Consider the following 22806-nt stretch of genomic DNA (forward strand, 5'->3'; position numbering starts at 1 on the left):
TCCGTGCCTGTTTACGAAGTGTGAATCGCATGAAGTTGATCTGTGATACATTTACTGCTTGTAGACGCCGTTTCTGCATTGCAATGTGCAGTTCCCATGGGTCAACCATGATTAAATTCAATTTATACATATGCAATTGTGACTCGTGATGTCACCTGCACAAGAGATGCATTTTCAGCTGCATTTACAGTGTCAGTAGCATGTGACATGAAATTGGTGTATGTGTTGCTCAACACTATGCAACAGCTGATGTGCAACAATGTGGACACGTATATTGGAAACTATGATATGAGATTTCAGCACCAAGCAACATCACTTTAACTTTATTGGAAAAATATGTACTATTAAAGTGATGCCGTAGCAAAACATCAGTGCCAACTATTCTAAAAGCCTTCATGCCAGATATACATATGCGTTTGCAATTGATCACAAAATATTTAAGCGCGAGTTTACAGTAAAAGTGGAAATTAAAGACAGTGAACACATTGATAACACAATAACAAGTAAAAACAAAGAGTAAATAGTGTTTTTTTTATTTCCCATGAATCCGCATGAAATCAAATAGTGATTTTCCTTTCAGAGGAAATATAATCAATCTGTAAAAAAATATTGTAGTTATCCTGCAAAGATTCGCTACACTGTGTATGCAGCAAAATAAATTGAGGCGACATTATAAGCATAATGGATAATTCAGACTAGAAAGACGCTATCCAGGGAGGCAAAGCCAGCAGAGATGCCGCCTTCGGTCATGCCAGTCATTTTTGTACGGACGATGTGCCCTGCCTCGTAGTTCTCGATGATGTCATCTTGGTCCCTGCATTAGAAAAGGAAACATTAAAGATTAAAGTGATTTGACGAGTATTATCAGTAGATTACTCTTCCACAACCCTTTTTGAAAAAGCCCCTCTTAAATTGAGTCGAGGTGCAATAGAATGGAAGAGATACATAAGCGAAATATGGGCAGCAACGCTACCTTGCAGTTCCCATATCAGCACGCAGTAACATCGCATATTTTAATGGTGTCAGCTCAGGCCTAGTTAAATCAGGGTGTCTACCAAGTTGACATTTCCAAATTCGTTGAGTTTTCCAGGTCTTCCCCGAGTGCCTTTGCAACATTCCCTGAGTGACACAGAACTTTGTTTTATGTCACGATTGCCTGACACCATGTCGCCCGATGCTGTCACTTTCTAGTAAGTATGCTAAAAAAAAAAAAGATGTCTTAATCCAGTTTGAATAGTAAGGAGTAGCATTTATTTTATTCAAAAAGAAATCAGAAGGGAGGGGTTACTAAAATGCACATCGAATAAAATATCTGCAAAAAAGATGGTAAAACTAATTGCAAATCAAGTCGAACATCTTCAAAAACGAATAGAGAGGAGATGCATACAGAAACAAACGTTTTCAAATATCCCCTTCAGTCACGAATTATGATTGACTGTCGATACATGTGTGGAACATAGACGGTGCTTAAGATTTCACTGAAAGCAAATTAAGGTGGTAGAATGACTGAGCATTTTATGATGAGTCATCATAATTACAGAGTAAATAAACATTTTAATCTTGTAAAGTCAGTCGTGCTACATTTCTTCATAAAAAGGATTAACTCGCCAGCTTGAATTACATGCAAAAGTTATTCATTGGCCTCAAGCATTTCAAGAAAGAAAAAAAAAATATTTCGAGGTTGCTACCGACATGCCCCAAGTCAAACGTCATGTAAAACATGGTAATGCCTTCACCAATGTGGTACTCTGTAACGATAGATATCCCTCAGAAGCAAAATGAATGTAATTTAGGTTATCAGAATGTTCAATTTATCCTAAGTTTAATGTTTGTGTTCTATTCCTTGGTATCACTGTACAGAAATTGAAAAGTAGGTCGCGTCTACAAATGTGGATGCTGTGACTTAAGGGGATATGAGTGATTTTTAGGAACTGATATCAAGCTCATGGGCATGATGCCCAAACTTTGTCACAAGTGAGATTCTCTCTCAACAGCTGGTAAGTCAACCTCAACTGTCCTGACATTCAGCGCGTGCACAATGCCTTCGTGTTGCATTTATTTGGTTTATTTCAGTTTGAATGAAGGTCACCTGCATCTCGGCATCAGCCAACACTTTGCTTCTTGAGCTCAAGCTCCCTCAAAGAAGAGGCAGCATGGTTCCTTACCCTATCATTCCTCAATGTGACGGTACTTTCTGTTCTTGTCCTCGTTACGCCGTGCATTCACCCCACAGACCATTTGAATCATCCCCCTTGGTCAGTTGTACAGTCAACGTCCGGAGAGAGAGAGAGAAGTTTAATGATATGAAATGTCGAGAGGTCGGCCTGAGGTATATTCCTCTAGCCAGCTACTCAGCATTGGGGGAAGGGGAAGAGGGAAAGAAAGAATGTCGAAGCAGCTAGGTCTAGCATTTGCCACGGTGGTGGCTACGGCTGCCAGCGTATCTGTGTGCGAGTGCGCCGTTTCCACGCAGTGAGGTAATCAAAACGGTAGCACTGGTGGCTTTGACTATAATACCCCTTAACACACATGGGACACATGTGTCCCCGAAATTGAAACAGGTCTCGACAAATATGTTTTGTCCTTAGAAGGTTACTGGCGGCAATTTAAAAAACTAGTGAGCTTCCGTTATCACAATATTTTATTTCAGTTAGCAGCACCATGATAAAACTCTGACAAAATGTTGGCGGAGTAGTGCCATAAAAGATATCTTCATCGTGGGCAGATGAACTTGTTTTGGGGATTTTTCTAATCAATGAAGGAGGATAATGTTTGAAATATAAAGTGCATTGACCAAGGTGCTCTAACAAACCCAGATCCTTGAATTTAAGCGATTATAAACAACTTTTTTTATAGAAAAAGAGGCTTTGGGCCACATGTGTCCGAGTGTACCGTGACGGAACGCTGGGTACTATTTGGTGGTGCTCGTTTGAGGGTGGCACATTTATGTTCTGATAGCTGGTTGAAGAGAATACATTTGTATATTTTGTGCTATTAGGTGTGGCCGGTTTCCTTTTAGACGAAAGTTTACATTTTACAAAATTATGTCTGAAAAACAAATCAAATTTTTCGTATCGGAAAAATAGCTTATAATATAGGACTTTGTTTTTTTATGTCAGAAACGAGGAATCTGCTTTAGAGCTTGAGAAAGAAGATCAGCAATTTTTTGAAGAAGATGATCACAGCGACGTGCAGGAATCGACATAAAACACCCACACGCTAGAGTAACTCCAAAAAAAGAAAAGAAAAAGTGAAGGTGTGCCAGTCAAAAAGCTTGCAATTTCTGCTCCTCAAAACTATGTGTGCAGTCAAAGGGCCATCGAATGGAAGAAGAGGTACAACACTGAGCAATTCACAGCTGATTCTGGTGTGCAACACCGAGAAATAGAGCGCATTGGCCAGTGCAAACAACCGGATGTTCTTATAACACTAAATACGTTTTGTTGTTATTATGTCAGACAGCTTCGAATAGAAAACTCTTGAACACAGGAACAACATAGGAATGTCTTCATAATGTCGGTGGAAGAAACAAAGGACTTTCTGGGTGTCAACCTCGTGTTGAGCTACCACGTCCTGCCAACACATAAAGGGCAACCTACGAAGTGGAACGAAGGTAAAAAATTAACTATTACTTTCGAGGGTCTTTGAATTCCTAGACACTGGAGTAAACAGCGCCTCCATTATGAATGCCAAACATTGAGCTGCCCAGCCCACTATTCCCGCTCTGTTGTCGCTGCAGTTATGCCAAACAGTCGCACGGTTTCTTATTGGACATTCTTTAACCTAGAGCTGAGCACAAGTCTTTGGCAGATATACAGGCGCATAAGAATGTACGCAAGGCAAGATGCTAACGCATACCAAATAACGAAAGCTCCCGCTTGAAGCAGGTGTGCGAATTGTGCCAACTCAAAGCTTGAAATCCGCACATTTACTTGCCACAACATTTGCAAGGTTCAGCTGTGCCTCCCTACCTCAAGATATTGTTTCATGGAGATTCACGGTGGAAGCAGCCAAGAAGCCCATGTAAATGTTCAGAACCCTTAAGGTACATAGGAGCACATATGTCCCAGAGAGTCACATATAAGCTACACAAAATACATTTTTGAAAAGTGTTCCATAATTGTTCGGAAAGCCCAAATGAAGAAAAAAATTACAATACATCAAAAATTTCTTGGCACATTCGCTATGCACCTAAGGGAGTTAATGCTGTTTCCGACCTGCGGACACGGCAAAAAGTACGGCAAATCGGACGGCGAAGGATCCTTGCCTCTGAAATTTCAGACGTGGTGGTGCCGCGAAGCTGGGCGAATGATCAGGCGTCCGGAAAGTTGGTCGTTGACTGTACACTGGCAACTCCTCCATTCAGACGGCAATTAAGGCGTCAAAGATGATTCGTTACGATCCCTCTCTGTTACTCCAGCCAGCATTACTGCGACAGCTAATTTTCCCGAATAGAAGCATAAATTCCCCGAGTTTTCCCTGAGTATTTTCAGACTATTCAATATCCCTGAGAATTCCCAGTTTTCCTGGTTGGTAGACGCCCTGTAAATGTTTATTGGTAAAAATTGACTGGGTTGTGTTCTAAAAGTGCTAGAGGCTGAACTCAGAGAGTTTCAATAACTATTACTGAGCCACAATGGCCCAAGTATGAAAAAATATTTCGAAAACTGTGACGCCGCACTGACATGTCAGCGTTCAGGTTTCAGTGCAAAATTCAGAAAATGAAACTTTGACCTTCATTTTCTCTTCGAATAATCAACCTATAGTCGTGAAATTAATGAACACAGAATTCTTAAATAGTACTTGTTCAGTCTATACTGAAATATGTTTCTCTTTAGTGTACTTTTAATGCCCTAAGGCAACACAAGGTGCTACTATAACTATAAATATTGCCTTAGTATAAAGTTCTCTATTAATTTTGACCCCATGGGGTTCTTAGCGCACCCAAATGGTGCACATCATGACAGTTCTTGCAGTCTGTCACCATCATGCATGAAAAGCAGTGTGCCAACAAAATTGACCATTCAGCGATGCACAACTTACAGCAAAATAGCAAGTGATCGCCATCACAAAAGCACCACCCCCATGTGCTACGTTGTATCTGCACTTTCTAAACTTTGATTTTAAGCTTCCATTGCTCTATCAATTGTCATCGCTGATGACACCTACAGAACAGGAACTGCTGTGGTCCATAAAACTGAAACTGCATTGCGAGCAAAGTATACAGGCTCAGTATGGGGGAAAATGAAGAAGAAGAAGAAGAAGAAGAAGAAGAAGAAAAACAAAACAAAAAAAAACCAGCTCGATATCAGAACGATAAAGTAAGAAAAAATGTGCAGAAATTATCAAGACAACTGTATTATCATTACATATCTTTAACTATATAAGTCACATTTAGGAGCAGCCGTGTACACGTTTAGGGCATCATGGGTGTGAGAAATTGAGATAGCTCTCGCAGCACAGGCATGCACGGCACGGTAACTGCTACAGCAGATGGGGATGGATGATCTGATGTGTGCACATGTACCGAATTACTGCAATGCAAGTGGTCACCTTTCCATCCCTGGACACACTGTTGTCTTTAGTGGACCCTCCTATTCATTCAGGAGACAGACCTTTATATTTTTGTTTAACAAACGTTGCAAGGCTTACTGGTGCAAAATTCAATAAATAAACAAATAGGCAAATGCAAAAAGGAGTGAATGGACATGAAATATATAGCCATGGGATGCGAAACAGCATCACACTGACAAGGGTCTGATGAAAGTATGTCTATTCAGGCACCAAGATTAAAAGTAAAACGAGAATTTCGAGTTAGTAAAGCTGCGTTCCTTGGCGCAAGTAAAACCTGAGGATTGCTCAAGAACAAGAGACCATCTCACTGCAGGGAATGTGCACGGCGTTTACCCAAGGATGACACCGAAGATGCCAAGTTCACTGACGACGTTGCACATGCTGACTTCGCCACCTGGCCGCACAATGTAGTTTTGGGTGACGGGTGGCTGGATCAGGTCCATGAGAATGTAGCTCTCGCGTTCCTTTGTGCGACCCATTGCCTGCAGTCTGTGCCGCACGTCGTCACCGTACACATTGTTGCCTGCAAACACGCAAACTGTGGCTGTAATCACTTAGACACTGGATGAGGCACATTGTCGTACAGGATGAAGAAGCTTGCAAGGAAGCAAAGCATTGAACGTCATCCCCAGCAGCTTATTCAAGAATGTGAGAAGACACAGGCCACTTACACTTTTCTGAAATGACCCTTGTTCTGTGGCAACTTTGACAGCCCTATATGTGTCGGAAGTACCAAAGGCTGCCTTTGCTGCAGCCGAGTACAGTCTGCATTGGAAGGTTACGGACAGCCTGGTCTGAGAAAAAGATGAATATTTCTGCTCTCTGGAGATGCAGCCTGGTATATTCGTATTTCCAGTCTGTTGTGGTAATATGCCGATAACATAATGTTGTACGGTTTTACTGGCTGCGGCCACAAACTTCTATGAAATTCAATGTTTCCTCACAGCCTGTAGTCTACAAACTTTTGATGCCGATGGTACATTTCCCTTGCACTTCGGTGTTTGCTGCTCGCTGTGCTGGTGCGACTTTGTGTGACGGAGAAGGTGACCTTATCTTCCAAGATAAAGTCATCCTTATCACAGATTACTTCAGACTCAGCGCTGTGCTATATATCCATAGCGATGTTTGTATTCGTGCAGTGCACATTCACAATGTCTTTAGCTGCAGAGTTTTTGTTGCTGAAAGGAAACTAGTAAGTCAGCCTTCAGGGCTTGGAATGTTCAAGCAAGGGCATATAGGCAGCCAGTGACTGCAAATACAGAGAAAGCGTGAAGTCAGGTGCTTTTCGTTTGTAGAAGACGACATGCAGTCTGTTTGCATTGGTAACAGTCCAGTGAACCAAGTGCAGCAGAAAACATAATAGCCTATTCCCTGCACTACACTCGTCTGCACGAGCCTGCATGAAGTGTAAGCAAAAAAAAAAAAATAGCCTTATTGTATCTGTTTCCAGCAGCATGCACTGTTGAAGCTTTCGCAACTTTTTTTTTTGCCCCGAATATAAGCTGCTTGCATTTTGTATTTCATTTGTTTACATATTTCAAATACCCTCAAGGTCAAATGACATTACAGACAGGAGTGGTAAATACGAAACAATGCATAAAAACATTTGATAGTTCCTACTTATATAATATTAGCTATGAGAAAAAAAACACAAATATTCATTAATGAACAGAAGTCCGCAAATGCAAGATAAAACATCAAACGACTACTTCCTTGCTGTATAATGTTAGCTAAGGCATTCAAGAATGTGTGGTGGTCTAGAATAGTTGCAATTGATGTGGGGAGGTGACTATCCTCATATGATGCGCATGGTAGGCAAGAATTAGAAAATACAGTATAGTCTGACAGTGCGGAACACTGGCTTTGTAACTGCGATCTAGTCTATGTAAAATGTACTGCAGGGGAATTATTAGCTGCTTACGTGAATCAGTATCCCGTATGAAACAGGCTTAAACGAGATAATTTAGGGTGGTGTACCAAGCATGTTAGATTAAAGCAAAACTTCATTAGAGTTATGCTAGCAGACCGATCGTAATTGGAGAGTATAAGACAACCAGAATAACTTTGAACCATTGCAAGTGAGTGGATTATATCAGGGTGACATGGATCCCAAACCAAGAAGCATATTCAAGTTTTTCCCTGATAAGTATTTATATACACAGTTTTATGGACAAAGGTGACCTGAAAAAGCTGTGCCGAATGTACCCTAGCATGTGGTAAGCACTGTTAATGATGTATTTCCAGCTTGCAGCTGTGGCGGCGAACGACAGAACTGCGACACTACCGGGCTCTGACGTGGGCACCGAGGGGAGCGTGACAACAGGTTATGGCCGTGCAGGTCATTGCTTCCAGTTGAGGCCATAGTGATTTGGGGACTCCAAGTGACTGCTGAACCTCCTCTCAAACGATGTCAGCAACGGATGCTACTTGAGGCTGTGTCGAAGGGAGCAGCTTGCACAGTTCTTCATGTACGACAGTTCTAATGGTCTCTCGGAGCTTGTCGGAGCCTAAGGCTTGAATTTCGCTCTTTGGCGAAAGCACTTGGCAGTCGTATTGGTGGGTGCGCATTTCCAGCATTGTCCTAATCGTTGTTGCCCCTGCTAAAAACTCAGCTATGGTCTTTGGGGGGTTGCAGATTAGCCCGGAAAAAAGTTCTTGCTCGCTGTCACCTAAAGTGTCGCAACTGTCTTCTCCATTTGAAGAACGAAACACGAAGTCGATATCCTCATCACTTTCGCTATCATCGTCTGACGAATAGTAATCTACTGCATTAAAGCACTGCACGGATGATGCCATGTTTGTTTAAAAGTGCGGGAAAATCTCATTCAAACAGGGAAACCTGAGCACACAAGGAATGCCTGCTGCCATTTACTGTGAGAAAAGTTGTAATCAATAAAAGCGCGGATTTGAAAACGGCTACTGCCACCTATGTTGTAAATGGAGAAACATCTTTTGACAGCCTCTGTTCATCAAAAGCTATGTAAAAAGAAGCAAAGTACACATGACGAGGTGATTTCATCAGATACAATAAGGCGATGATTACTCACTACAAGCTGAAGTCGTCCCTCAAGGGTTAATGTAAGGAGCTTTTTTTGGTAGCATTCTGCATGCTGGTTTTCTGTTATGTATGGTGTTTCCAGATGAGTTCATATAGCCAAGTTCTTCCTAACCTGAAGCAGACCACAGACTTGTTTTGCCCTAATGAATGTTAAGGAGGAGTCCCTAATAATAGGGATGCTATCTTCAAACTTAACATAGGTATAGAAAGGGCCCACTTGCCAGCAATATTTGTAGGCAATTTCTTAAACTGTGATAGCAATAATGTTTTACAGTGCAAATAAAATCTCCTTAACACAGATCAAGAATGCCCTATGGTTAGCTCCAATTATATATTTTTAATTTAATTGGATGTGAAAGCAACTAATCATATTATTAAACAGCTAAAACCTGGTGTTGAAGGGTTCCTGAAACATGTTTTCTTCAAATCTAACACAATGTTGAAATAAGCACGCTGCTTTCAGTGAATACATTTCTAGATAAGTTCTAGAAAATAACCTAATGTGAACAAAGTGCAATGTTTACTCTTCCCAATTCCCTTCAACTCATGGGTTTCCCTCAGCTCTGGCGGGGACTACGACAATGCCCTGCCTCTTGCTCCCCGTTTTCTTTTTTCTTGAGTGCACCAATGGCGGCCTGCCAAAGTTGCTGTCTGACAAGGATGCCCAAAAGCAACAAAATAGCGAAGACTGGACACGGGCGAGATGTGCTAGCAACTGTGCTTCCACATTTCCTGGAAGATGTGGAGGGTAAGTATGCTTGTGCAAGCTGTTGCCTAAAAGTAATTCATAGTCACTGGAGGGAAACTATAGAGAAATGTTACTTGAGCTGTATCAGTAAATTACCCTTTTACAGTACCAAAAAATACGCTCGTGCCATGAGAAGAGGCCTGGTAAGCCAAGCAAAGACAGGCAGTGATGTCGCCTTGAAGTTCCCACACCATCTTTGCCATAACGTCGTGTACACCAACAGTGAATGCATTGGGCCTCATTATCTTTTTTTTAGGTTCAGGATAAAGCATAGTCAAAGACAGAGCTTAGCAAGTTTTGTGAACTCTTACTGCACCAAAACAGCTGAAACATGTGAATATACTCTAAAATCTTCAACGTCACACCAACACGGTGACACTAAACACCAAACACGTTTCAAGTTTCACCAAAAAATTAAACTTGAGCTTTCCTTTTCTCTTCTATTAATAAAACTTTTACCGTGAAATTAAGCAAAATAAAGTTAACTGAAGGATACCTCACCACTCTAACTGATTTAGTGTTTATCTTTAGCATCCTTTTAACCCCTTTAAGTGTCACTGACGTACCCGTACTGTTTCTGGGTTTCTGTCCTGCCGTGTCGCTGACATATCCATATGTTCTCCCCTTTCTCCAGTCAGATGTGTGCAGTAACATGAAGTTGGCGAGCTTCAATGTAGTTCCACCATCTGTTGCATATTTCTAAAACCATATTTTCTCCTCTCTCTGGGCTTTCTCAATCTGGATTTTTGTTAGTGTGCTAAAAAATGTGTCCACACGTGGGTCTGGTTGCGCCATGTGACATGCGCATAGGCAGATGGGAAGGGTGGCTCCCCGACTTTGGGCACTGCTACCGCAACGATTCTCTGTTCAAATATTCGCATTGTATTGCAAGACCACCACTCTTGAAGGTCTCTGCCACCTGTCATATATTTAGAGTATCTTTTTTACCTTGTTAGGCAGCGCTATTGCAGAAGCACCAGAATGAAACTATGTAGAAGATATAAAATGAAGGTAGAAACTTGAGGACTATACTAAGAATAAATTTGCCATTATCCATGTCATTTTTTTTCCCTTCTGCATAATCGAAAATAAACCATTTTGTTTGTTATATAATATCCGTGAAAAAATAACCAGACGCTGAAGCTGCCCCACCTCTGAAAAAAAAAACAACACTGAAAGAGTTAATAATAGTCCAACGGTTGGGATCTCTGGGGATGTTGCTTGGTCGTCTGTCACATCATGCCCCATGTTGCATAATATAGAGAAAGAATGGGAGCCTCAAAAGTTGCAGGTTACATTGAATATTTTGAGCATAATTATTCTTGTTAGATATAACCTAGGCATTTTTATTTTCAAGGTATTAAACGATAATGTTCCATTAACCACTGTTCCTAAGACATATCTTTTTAATGCTGACATTACAAGATCTGCAGAAAGTACGTACTTTACTTTACCGAACATTCGGACCAACTACAACAAACAGCCAGTGCATTTTCCAGTCATATCCCTTTGGAATACACTACCAGTTTCCCTAAAATTACAGAAAGCTCATAGATTTCAAACTGAACTAAAACATTTTATTTTAGCTACTTCATATGAACTTTCTTCAGCATTGCATCATATATTTTTGTGCAATAGCTTCACTCTTTCCCTACCGTGCCAATTGGGCATCGTTAGCCCACTAACAATGGTTTTGAATGCTGTTTTAGAGACCTTCCATGCCACTCACGGGCACACTGCGCCATCTGACATATGGTAGGAGAACAAACTTTCATTTCTTATGGAGTTGTTTTTCCCCACTAGGCAGCGATTTTTGAACTGGCTCTGAAGACGTGTATATTCTTGTTGGGGTGTAAAGCAGTTGAGAGGCTGCCTACGGAAGTGGTGTGCGCACTTAAAGACATTGCAAAGCTTACGATTCTGGTGTGTCTGCAGCTGATTTTATTGGCGGCTCCTACAACAGTGAGTAAGAGAAAGTTGCCTTTACATTTGACTTTGATTCTGAGAGCAACGACAACGGAAGTCAACCCTGAACGTGAGGGTGCACCCCTAGTCAGTGCTCCTCCACCAATTGAAGCCATTCAGCACTAGCCAGCTAACGCGGAGATGTACTGAAACTGCAAGAAATGTCAAGACAGCAAAACACTGCAGAAAAAAGGAACTTACTGCAAGATTTGCAATGTTCCTGTATGTTTCACATCGAGAAGCTGCTTTGGTGCACGGCAAACTCAATTGTAGGGCTTCCAGTTCAAACTTTTCAAGCGCAAGTAGTTTTAAAGAAGCTTTCATTTTTTCACAGATAGTGGCGAAACACTTGATATATTTCTAAATTTATTTTTGCATTTTCCTTTTTGGGTACATGGGTAGCTTTACAAGTTTTGCTTAATTCTATTCTACAATCTTATTTTTGGCAATCTACATTTGTTAGTGACACAAATCTCGTTGATAAATGTTGTATGCCTGAAAGGCAGATTCATTCTGCTTTGCTTTCATGTATTGCATAAAATTTTGTGTGTAATGGTTTCAAAACAAAAATCTAGTCTAACCTACAAATGACGGCCATTTTCCCTCTGGTAGAGGCAGAGTTACTTCGTTACGCCTTTATTATTTCTTTTCATGCATTTTGATGATGATGTTCTTTCAGTTTCTGGAAAAAAAGACATACCATTGTAGTTTGTCACATTTCCAAATTTATTCAAATCCATACGTTGCATTTTGGTCATTTGTATGTTATGACATTTTAGAGCACTTTATAGTTCATGTGTGGTCATAGCTGTTATGTTTAAAGAATTATTGTCATCATGCACAGGAGGCTAATTCAGTTTGTAAGTACAGGCTCACTTTACATACATGGATCTCTTGTAATTCTTGTCGCATTACTGAAATGAATAAACTGATTCTGATTTTGGCCGAGCCAGAAGCAAACAATAAATTATGAACCTTAAGGCAGGCAAAGTGCAAATAAAACATGGACAGTGAAAGCACTTTACCTGCCTTAAGATGTCACCTTACCAACTAGCTCAGATACAGAGCCCAGTTCAATACATTATGTGATTGCAGGTTCCTCGTTGCATGCAGCGGAATAACATTTCACTGGCATGTTCACAGCAGCTTTGCGTACAGAGTAGGAACATTTCACATTGTTCGAAACGTGTCTCACTGCCATTTCAACCTAGCTGGAGTAGTAGGTGTTTTCACTATGTGCAAAATACACTCCATGCGTATATGCACAGATTCGTTACAATTTAACCCTTTGAGGGTCAGTTTTTTTCACCATGTGCGACCGCCCAGGGTTGATATTTTTATTGCAGATTTAAATTCTCCTTAGGGACTTAGAAAAAAATTTACTGCAATTTTTCTAGGGTGACCGTAAAGTGAGAAAAAAATATTTTGTATTGGTACATATGTACTCTTCATTCATGAATAACAACAATAAAGAAGGAAATAAACTTATAAGAACGAAAAATTTGATGCATTGTTATCATAGTTCAAGGCTTTGAATATGCACACACAAGAATATTTCGCAAGACTCAAATGTTCCTGCTCTTACACTAATATGTACATCCATAGCGTTTTCGAACTGCATAGGCGCACTCACTGAAGAAAACTGCGTGGTTGTGTGCCTGTCAAAAAAGCAAAACGTGCGACAAACTTCCACTAATCTTCATCTTATTGTCAACCAGGGGCAATTAGTTTTCGTGAGTCTCATAAAAAAAAAAAGCAACGGAAAGCATGCACGGCGGCATCCTTCCTATGCGCACCCCTGTGAGCACTAAACGAGCGAGAGACAAGTGGTCGCCCTTTGAGCGATTAGTAATGAGATAACCATCAGTTTTGCAAGCACAAGAAGCCAAAACTGCTCGCAGAACAAGACCCAAACCACAGCCCGCCCGCGTGCCAATGCGGGGGCGGTAGTATATAGACACGCGGGAGCAAACTAGCTCTGAAACAAACCATGCAACGAAACTGAGAGAGAGAGGCACGTGAAAAAAATTCCCTGTATTCACACATAATGGCAGCACATGGCAGAAAAGAAAAAGTTAGGAAATTGGTGCGCTTCTTAAACGTACAGATGGTGCCGTAAATGTACGGTGTCGACCATTTTGAACTTGTTTGCAGCGCCGTATATGTGCGTCATTGACCCTGGAAGGGTTAAGAGGTGCAAGCCATGAATGCATATGGCAACAAACATAAATCATGCTTAGTGGATAACTCAACATGACACGGTCACTCTGCCATAGAAATGGTCACACAGTCAAAGCACATGCTTTTGTAGACAAGAGACCTTAGTGTCGTTACACTTTCTTTGTTTTATTTGAATATTACTAAACATAAAAATATTATGTAATTTTAGTGTATTGTTTATCTCATAGTATTTAATAAAAATTGAAAGGGAGTAGTTCTCACCAGCACACGGTCACAAAGACTGCTATTTGTTTTCATCTCAATAACAAAAGAAAAAACAAACAAAAACATCAAAGAAAGAAAAAAAAAAACAAGGGGTTGTGTGTATGCTTTACTCAAAGAGCTCTCCAGATCCAACAGAACCAGCCTTGGTTTTCAAGAAACCCACCAAAGTTGGCATTCATCCTTTTTTTTATGAAGGGCATTCAAGAAAAAAAAAGAGGCCTTGTATTTATCACAGGCTAGCGCTACGCGCAATGTGAAAATTCAAAGTGGGAATTGATTCTACAGTCTGATAACAATGAAGCAATAGGACCACTTACCTCCACCTTCCCTTTGTGGCTTCAGCACATAGTTGTGAGGATTTGCGATAGCTTCCTCAGCTGCCTTGTGCCCTTTCGGAGTCTGTCAGGGTAGGAGGCAATGATATCACAGCGTAAAACACCTCTTGCAAATGTAGGTAGCTTTAAAAGTGGTAGCTGCTTAACTGCCAGCTAAAACCTGGTTGTTGTGAAACTAGCAAAGTTCTGACAATGCAATGAAGAACTCCATCAGAGTTCAAATGCTGCATAAGAAGCTGCTGCAAGATAGAGGGATTGCCAGACATACTGCATGCTTTCTGCACCCAATGCTCTCAGTTATTTTTCTTTTAACGTTTTTTTGTTTTTGTCTAACTTATAATCAATAAGAAAATATTAAAAATTCGATTACATGAAAGCTCTGCAAACAAAGTAGTGGAACAGACAGAACAAATGCAGCTGTCCTATTGAGACCTTGGCTACACAGTTGCTTTTTCCAAACAGAGGATAAGGCCGACAATCAAGTACAATCAACTTGCATTCATTAAAACTAATTATCAGGAGATTAATGAAAGTGAATAAGAATAAAGCAAATGTCAGACGTTGAGTGGTTGACTCAATGTCCTTAATTTAGCACCCCTACATGATACAGACCCAATCTAAAAGGCAATAAGTGATAATGATGAGTACAGTAGAACCTCGTTGGTACTATACCATTATGTGCGATTTCCTGGTGCCAATGATCGGGATCGAGCGCAAAGAAAATTGCAGCAGAACCCATCTCATGACATCTGTCAACAGTAATACGTTATCATTGAATCAATATAATGCCACAATGTATTTAAACCGCCGAAAGGAGTTATGTATGAGGAATGTACCGCAGTGGGACTTCCCATTTGCACTTCCCTAAGAACACTCGGCGCCATCTAGCACTGCCACTGCGAAGCCTGCACGTGACTTCCAAAATGCGCTGGTGTGTGTGAACACTGAAAAAGGAGTGATGTGGTAAACAGGGCTCCTCTCTTGTGCTTCTTTCTGCACATACTGTGCCATCTGGTGGTACTGCCAAGAATTCCATTCATTGCCTACGAGACAAGAGGTGCGGTGCACCGGTTTCTGTGAATGCCGAGAATTCTTCCCTCGCTTGCCACACACTGACTGGCTCATACTCGGTGACCCAAGTTGGCAAGACGTTCATTGAAGAATGGCACACACCCAGGCATTTGTGGAGCAACCTGCTAAGGTTTCGAGTTGCTGTCCTTGAGGAACTTTTGTAACGTGGCTTCGATTCTGCTCAGCATCGGAGAAATGTAAGAGATCTTTTTCATCATTTTAGAGCGGCACACTCCTAGTGGCCCATACCTAGTCGCCATCCAAGAGGTTCATTGAAGACCAACACAGACCGAGTGGCACACACCCAGTGCTCAAAGTCACCGTCAGAGTGTCTTCCAACAGCGGTACCTATCCAGTCCCATGTCTACAGTGACCAATGTCGGCGTGAAAGACGTTTGTTGAAGAGCAGCACAAATGTACACACTGCCACGCACTCAGTGAGCGAAGTTGCTCTGATGGTTGGTTTTTGGACCCTGTTAGCTAGGCACAGCATCATAATACACTACCCATTGACCACTGACTACTCCGTGACCCAGGTGGGATGGAAAACAGTTAGATAGAAGCAGACAAAGATACATAGACAGATACAAAGATACAAACATAGGTAGCTCACAGAAAGTGCATGAAGTACCCTAGGAATGCTTCAATCCAACGATACAATACCCTTAAGCTGCTTTTTTGCCAGTTCTTACATTCCCGGAAAACACATTCTTTTTGAGTGCTAACGTTCAGTACATTGAAAAACTGCAATCATATGATATATGTGCCTGCTGCTTGATTCCATGTAACCTGGGTGCAAAGCGTGCAATCAAGAACAGTAGCTTCTGCCACAGTAGCTTCCCTGCAATATTCACCGACCCGTCTTACGTGAAAACGCCGGTGCGCACTCACTTTCCTATTCCGGTAACAGCAAAACCCCTCCCGAACTGTCACATGCCGCATTGACAGCTATTGCCGCCAACCCTACTGCGATAAACATCCGCTTCACAGTTTAAAAAATTTGTTGCTGGGTTAGGTACTTCGTGCTTAACAACTGAATATGGGTAAGCACAATTCCAAGACAGGATAGACACAGTGCATGGGGCATAGTGCCGTTGGAAGCGTACTGCAAACTTTTAATAGGCGATAACCCAAATGCGCTACCATTCCCTATTGTAGACGGCACAAAGTGAGCGTCATGTTTCACTCTGACGGCATTGTAGGCATAATATTCTGGCGTCGACCACCAGCTCGATTTCGTTTTGGTTTCCTGTCACCAACTACGCAATAGGAAAATGACAATGAGCCTCTCTAGTTGCTAGAGCCCCACCAGCTCAATGTGGTTTCATGTCTTATGCCACAATAATCTGCGCCGTGTGGGCACGTGAAAACTTCCAGTCAAAATGTCCCGTTCAAAGAAGCTGCTGACCCAGGTCGAATTTGAGGGGCGCAAAGATAAGGTTGCTGAAGCCGCAAAAACAACAATGCCGTGCACGCACCACCAGCTCGGCTCAAGTTGGTGCCTCGTGCTGCAATGATTCACACAACGCTTTGCACTACGTAGATGTCAACTACAGCCGAGTCTGCCAAATATTTAGTGTTTTCAGATCGTGATTTTTCCCAGTTAGTATGATTTATTTTCACACTTTTTTTTCAGAATGTATGAACTAGGTTCTACTGTACATAGATATGATAACAATGAAGTAGACACATATCTCTCACGCCAACCTTCACCTTACATGGAAGAGCCCACAGGTTAGAGAGGGTTGGAACGGTGAATGTATAGCTACAGGTGAGAAACCGAGACAATTGCTGAGCTGCGACGACAGCGGTTGGTAGCCGTGGTGACAAGGGTGATGTGATGGTGTAGGAGAAAAGTTCTCCGTGGAATGGTGTATGGACCAAGTTAGCCAGAAGTAATTATTTGTCCTAAAACTTCATTTTATGACCTCACTGCCTGGGTGAAACAAACCAATGCAGTGTGTTACATCTCAGCAAACTTTCCTGTCTTCCCAAATGGCAACCATGTTGGAGTGGGGATTTGACAACAGCAGATGACATGGGATGCTAACTCTTCTGGATGGTGTGCGGTTGAAGTGGCAGGTTCCAAAAGGAAGATGGTGGAATTGAAGCTGATACAGGTGTCCAAGGCAGATAACAGGGTGTGTCCGTATGTGAAAAGAAGGTAAAATCATATCCCAGTTGGTGTTGTCGAGTTGTATATAAATAGAGATCATATTGGACAAAGCTTGACGAAAGTAATGTTAAGGCCATGTGTTTGTGGGCGGTTCACCAATGTTGTGTCACTCACAGGGTATAGACTTCAACAAGAACACAGGAAAGTAATATCCTGTCACAGTCACAAAGGGGGGCATGAGGAGTGTCGTGGCCAGGAAAGATGGCGTGCAGGAATCTCGGTGACCTCAAAGGCAGCATCATAGCCACTAGGCATGGTATCAGCGTAACATTTGAGATGGCCCACAGAGGTAACAGTCCAGTGGACCTAAGTGACCTCTAACAGACACTCACTTTAGTTATACGCAGGTCCAAAGATCATCTAGTGGATATTTCCAGTGGACACTACCGAGCTCACTTGACTTTTCGGCATATCGGGCCGGTGGCTGCGAGCAGAATGGGACTGTATAAGTCCGTGCCCATAAGCTTGAAGGCAGTGGATGGGCAGAGAAAATGCTGGAGCAGACCAGCAGGAAGGGATGCTGTGGTGCATCTGTGGTGTTGGCATGACAAGCAAGAGCCAACATACATGGCAACACTGACGAAAAGGTCATGCAATAAAGAGTAAATGACGATGCAGTCGTAGGGCTTTGAGAAAACCTAATTGGCCGGCAGTCACATTGTCGCAAAAATCTTTTAAAATTTAATAAATATTACAGTAGGTTAGTTGGCTAAACATACTTATATTTATGCACAAAAACTATGCAAACATCAGACCGAAGCAAATTCAACAAACAAATGCACTTGGTGTCCCGTGCTTGCAGTTTTTGTATCAGTCTGGTCTTTTCGTAATTTTTCGCTTCTAACTTGTTTTTAAATTTGAAGGTGGCGCAAGCAAAAGACGACTGAGGCTCACAGGTTACAATTGAAATAGTAAAATAATTACGCGGATCTCACTCACTGCAGAAATCAGTTTAAGTGAAGCTTTTGTAGGTATTTGTGAGGAGCATTGCCCTTTCTTTAAGAAAAATTTGCAAGCAGAGCACACGGTGAAAGTGGACATGTTTTCCTTGTGACACAACTTGCTCAACAGTTCAAAGCTTTAATGCTGCAGACACAGGTGACTGAAACCAGACTATGTCCCCGTTTCATCACGGTGCATCAACGCTGTCCCATTTTGCACTCACAGGCAAGTGTGCATTTGCATTCCGGGCTATTCTTCGCTGCATATTATTGCTGCTACATTTATTATTGCAGGACGCAACATTTACCATGCTTTTTGGTGCTCATTGTCCACTGACATGAACGTACTGAGAAACATGCACACTAAGAAAGCCGTGATTATCTGGCTGTTCTAGCGACACAGTTGACTTCTGTTACGTTACCAAGGCGATAATGATTCAGTGCATACATAGGCTGTAGTTTAGTCTATCTGTAGCAAAGCGACACAGTGGCAATGGTTGAAATAAGGACTGACCAGGTAGCAGGCAAGCGTATCTGTGCAGCAATGTGTTTTTTTTTTTGGCCACTTGAGCAAATAAAGCCACCCATTTGCTGGAAAACTGTCATTTCAAACTGTCGACTATTCTGACCTTCTGGCAGTTCCTGTCAAGTGCGTATTATCGGTTGGTGACAGTGCTCCTCAAGTCAGCCAGCACTAGTAAAATGGTATGAAGAAACCAAGGAAAGCATTGCTTTGATATGTAGGAATAAGGCCCCACCTTGAAACATAAAACTTGAGCCACTGTAAGTGGCTGTTTGGAGGGCCAGACTAAAGTAGTGTTGCTGTTGTAGCCCAGTGAGCAGGGCACCTGCCTCATCAGTGGAAAGAGCATGATTTGAGCTCCACCTTTGGGCTCCCCTTGGTTTACAACAGGTACAAGCAACCACCTTGTTTTATGCGAAGCATATTACGAGGGCTCAACCCAGCTCCTCAGGCGCGGCGGTGACCATGAAATCACGTGACACCGTGACGTCACGACAGAGGAGAAGTGGCTTTGGCTCAACTCTTGCAAGACGGGCTGGGTGGGAATCGAACCAGGGTCTCCGGAGTGTGGGACGGAGACGCTACCACTGAGCCACGAGTACAACGCTTCAAAGCGGTACAAAAGCGCCTCTAGTGAATGCGGTGTTGCCTTAGAAACGCGCTGTTTCTAAGGCGTGCGTCTCTTGCTCAGGCGCACATTTCGTTGCCGCGCCGAACGCTGCTTTGCTCGACGCTCACCGCGTCCAATGCGGGGCGCGTAGTCGCTGCCCTGTAGCCCATTGTCTTACACCCCTTGGCGGGTCGACGGGAACGCTGTCGCGTTCCACTCTTGAAGGCGAAGAAGTAATGCATGAGTTGTTTCTTCGTCTAGCCGAACCAAATATAGCCAAGCAACAGCAGTTCACCAGGCTAAACAGTGGTTCAACAACTAAAATAAAGGCTAGTATGCTTCGCATCCTGGGCTTAACCTTACCTAAGCCACAGCCATTTTTTTTTTCAGGGGAGCGCCACTTGAGAGAGGCTTCACAGGCAGCTGAAGTGCCAAATTTAACACCATGAGCGTGTGGCAGTACGAGTCTACACGCTGTAGTGAGACGAGGTCAGCAGGCAGAAGATATACGGAGGTGACCAGCAGTACTAGGCTGTAGTGGCAGCTGTTCGATTCCCAGTGGCAGCAGTGAAAAGTTTTGTCAAGTTTCTCTTTTTTAAAGCCAAGGTTTCTTTGCCTAGCCGAATACAGTGTTGCATTCATCCATCAGTCTTCATTATCTTGAAGGATATTTTTGTGGGTATACATATTGATATTGTTATATGCAAGCTGAATGAAAGCTACAACATACCAGTGTATATTAGCACTGCATATTTACCATCAACGTAGTGCCAGAGAGTACCAGGAAGTATAAGGTCAGCTCAAAATGCAGACAATGGAATAACGCATGATTTACAACTGCTTCATTGAATTTCTTATATTTCTTATACATTGGTTTCATCATTCTTGGGCTACTGGGTATGTGTCCAATATTGACCAGTTTCCCACGATGTTTATGTGCCACTATGATATGAAGGATATGGAAGCTTAAATGAATTTACACATATTTTGAACTGTTCTCTACTCACACCTCTACTAACCATTTTTCCCTTGCCAAGCATGAAACATTGCCTTCGAACTCGTGATGTCGGTGTGGCGACGTCTCGTAGTGTGCATCCGCCTGAACTGCTGTTTGCATTTCATTTCGGCACAGTTTGTGAATGATTCAGTGTTTTAACACAAGCTTTGCACAATATTAACAATGCACAGGGTTGAAATAAAGATAATCGTATGCATCGAATTTAGTTTTACAGTATTTAATTACCCCTTCATGAAAGCTTCAGTTCACGTAGATTCCAACATGTACATTGGACATGCATAACTTTTGGAAAGGTTGACGAAGTGGCATGATGATGACAGCAGCATGACAACTACACAAACCCTGGCAACACTGAACAGATAGATAGGGCAAACCCAGTTTCGAGCTCTTGATTGTCATCACAGTAAGGGCTCATTCCCACCTGCGACTGGCAGATGTTACACGAAGTTGGTTGCAAAGTGACCGGTTGCAAACACGTAGTTACAAATGCTCACCCTGGTCGAAAAATTACTCTTTTGGGTCAGTCGCTCGCTGCTCGATTTTTCAGTCATGCGAGCAGCACAGAAGCAGGAAGTCTAAGCATGCTGACACTTATTCTACATGGCGACGGCAGAGTGAGCAGCTGGAGCATAGCACTGGTTGCTGTGAGTTGTTCCTTGGTCGCCAGTCACAATCACTGTTAATCACCAGAGTGAATGTGCCTTAACGGTGACGCAGGAGGCTAACGAGAATGGGAGGTACTCACCAGGTCAAGGGAGTATAGCCCCGTGAAGGTCGCCCTCATGCGGTCGGCGGTCACCTTGTTGGTGAAGAAGCGCTCGAGGACGTCCGGCTGTGCCAGCATCTGTTGAACCTTCTTGGTGCCCGCCAAGTGGTACTGCACCGAGGGACACTTGATGGCACGAGACAGCTCCAACCTAAGGCGTGTCTCCCAGCTCTGCAGACAGAGGAAATGGCTTCAAGAAGTAAGCCTTCAGGAGCAGGGTTCTCTTCAAGCAGGCGACAGTTTGACAACAAACTATCTGGTTCAGCATAATCACTACAAGATGCTGGCAGTACAGTTTGAAATGCGAAGCACTGACAGCAGTATACAGTGTTGCACGCGAGCTCCTCTGAAAGTGTTCTAATAACATGCGAGGGTGACGTGGTAATGCAGTGCGCAAGACAACTGCTGATGCATAGCAGAAACATTGCCCTAGTAGCTACCAGGCGCCTCATAATGCTGGCGTCGCGCACTGCAGGTGTCGTGCCTTGTTGGTGGATGAAATGAGACCTATGCAAAACTGTTGGCCTTGTCAGTGCCCAATGAAAGCATTGGAAAGATTTAGCTTGACACTTACTGTCTGTTTCACATGAGCAAGCATTTTCCCACTGCTGCTTAGAAGGAACGCTAGTGCGTGTTTGTGCACAATGGCCATGCCAGCAGTGGGAATCAGAATGTTGCCCTTGCTCTAGTGTCAAACGGATTGATCAGAGCGTGACGGTGTGTCCGTATGGCTTTGTTTTTGGAGCCAAACGGACTGCATGTTGCTCACAGTTTTACAAAACTTCTGACGTGCTTATTAAAAAAGGCAGCAAGCTTCTTGTCTTAACCTATTCAATGTCGTATTTTTGGGGGGAAGTGACGCACCCCCAGTGTCGGGTTTATTCTCGGGTACTAAAAAACAAACACAATGATTTATTTTTGGTTATGCAAGAGGGAAGAAATGACATGGATAATGGCAAATGTACCCTTGGTATGGCCTCACCTTCCTACCTTCGTTTCCTATCTCCTACCTAGCTTTGTGTTTGTTGCACACAAGGTAACATACCAGTACGCTAGTAGCACTGATAGAGTTGCTTCTCATTCTTTACCCTCGCAACAATAGGAAATTCTGTCACTTTCAACCCCATGTGTGCGGTCCACACATGTGCCGTCGTTTTGGGACATCTCAGTACCTCGAGTGTCCATGCCATGACTATTGCAATAAAGGTGAATCACTATCAAAAACAAAGTTGCGTTCACCAAGTCTGGCATCTATCAGAAAATGTGCGAGTTCCTGATCTTGTCCATTATGAAATGTGAAAAACAATTATGAAATGCACAAACTAATGGTACAATGGGCATGGCAAAGTGTCAATAAGTTTGACACATAATAAAGCAAGCCTATTCTCGTAATGCAAGCTCCTTAAATGAATCATGCGTAACACGAGGACACATGATTTTTAACATTTATTTCATCACACCAATTCAGGTAGGTCTACTGCCCTCAGCATAGAAGCATGTGTGAAGCCTCTCTGTGTCTAAGCAATCAGAGCTTTTGTGTTGCTTTTCTGGTTTCTTTAAATACACACTTTTTTAT

The 22806-nt window shown here is 42.5% G+C and overlaps 1 protein-coding gene across 4 annotated transcripts in view; it reads right to left on the bottom strand.

Moving 5' to 3' along the window:
• Positions 1 to 517: 517 nt before the first annotated feature.
• LOC135908861 (glutathione synthetase-like) overlaps positions 518 to 22806 on the bottom strand; it is a 74492-nt gene continuing 52203 nt past the window's right edge. Inside the window, exons 9-12 of one of the 4 annotated variants that reach the window (XM_070532483.1) lie at positions 21210 to 21401; positions 14108 to 14189; positions 5883 to 6097; positions 518 to 814 (exon numbers count right to left, since the gene is read on the bottom strand). In XM_070532483.1, the coding sequence (XP_070388584.1) occupies positions 5904 to 6097; positions 14108 to 14189; positions 21210 to 21401 (468 nt within the window). In that variant the 3' untranslated portion in view covers positions 518 to 814; positions 5883 to 5903. Of the gene's footprint in view, positions 815 to 5882; positions 6098 to 12005; positions 12028 to 13450; positions 13524 to 14107; positions 14190 to 21209; positions 21402 to 22806 lie in introns of those variants that run through there. The other 3 variants (XM_065440693.2, XM_070532484.1, XM_070532485.1) reach the window with 3 other exon arrangements.

The sequence above is a fragment of the Dermacentor albipictus genome, chromosome 1, assembly GCF_038994185.2.
Source record: "Dermacentor albipictus isolate Rhodes 1998 colony chromosome 1, USDA_Dalb.pri_finalv2, whole genome shotgun sequence".
NCBI classification, from domain to species: Eukaryota; Metazoa; Arthropoda; class Arachnida; order Ixodida; family Ixodidae; genus Dermacentor; species Dermacentor albipictus.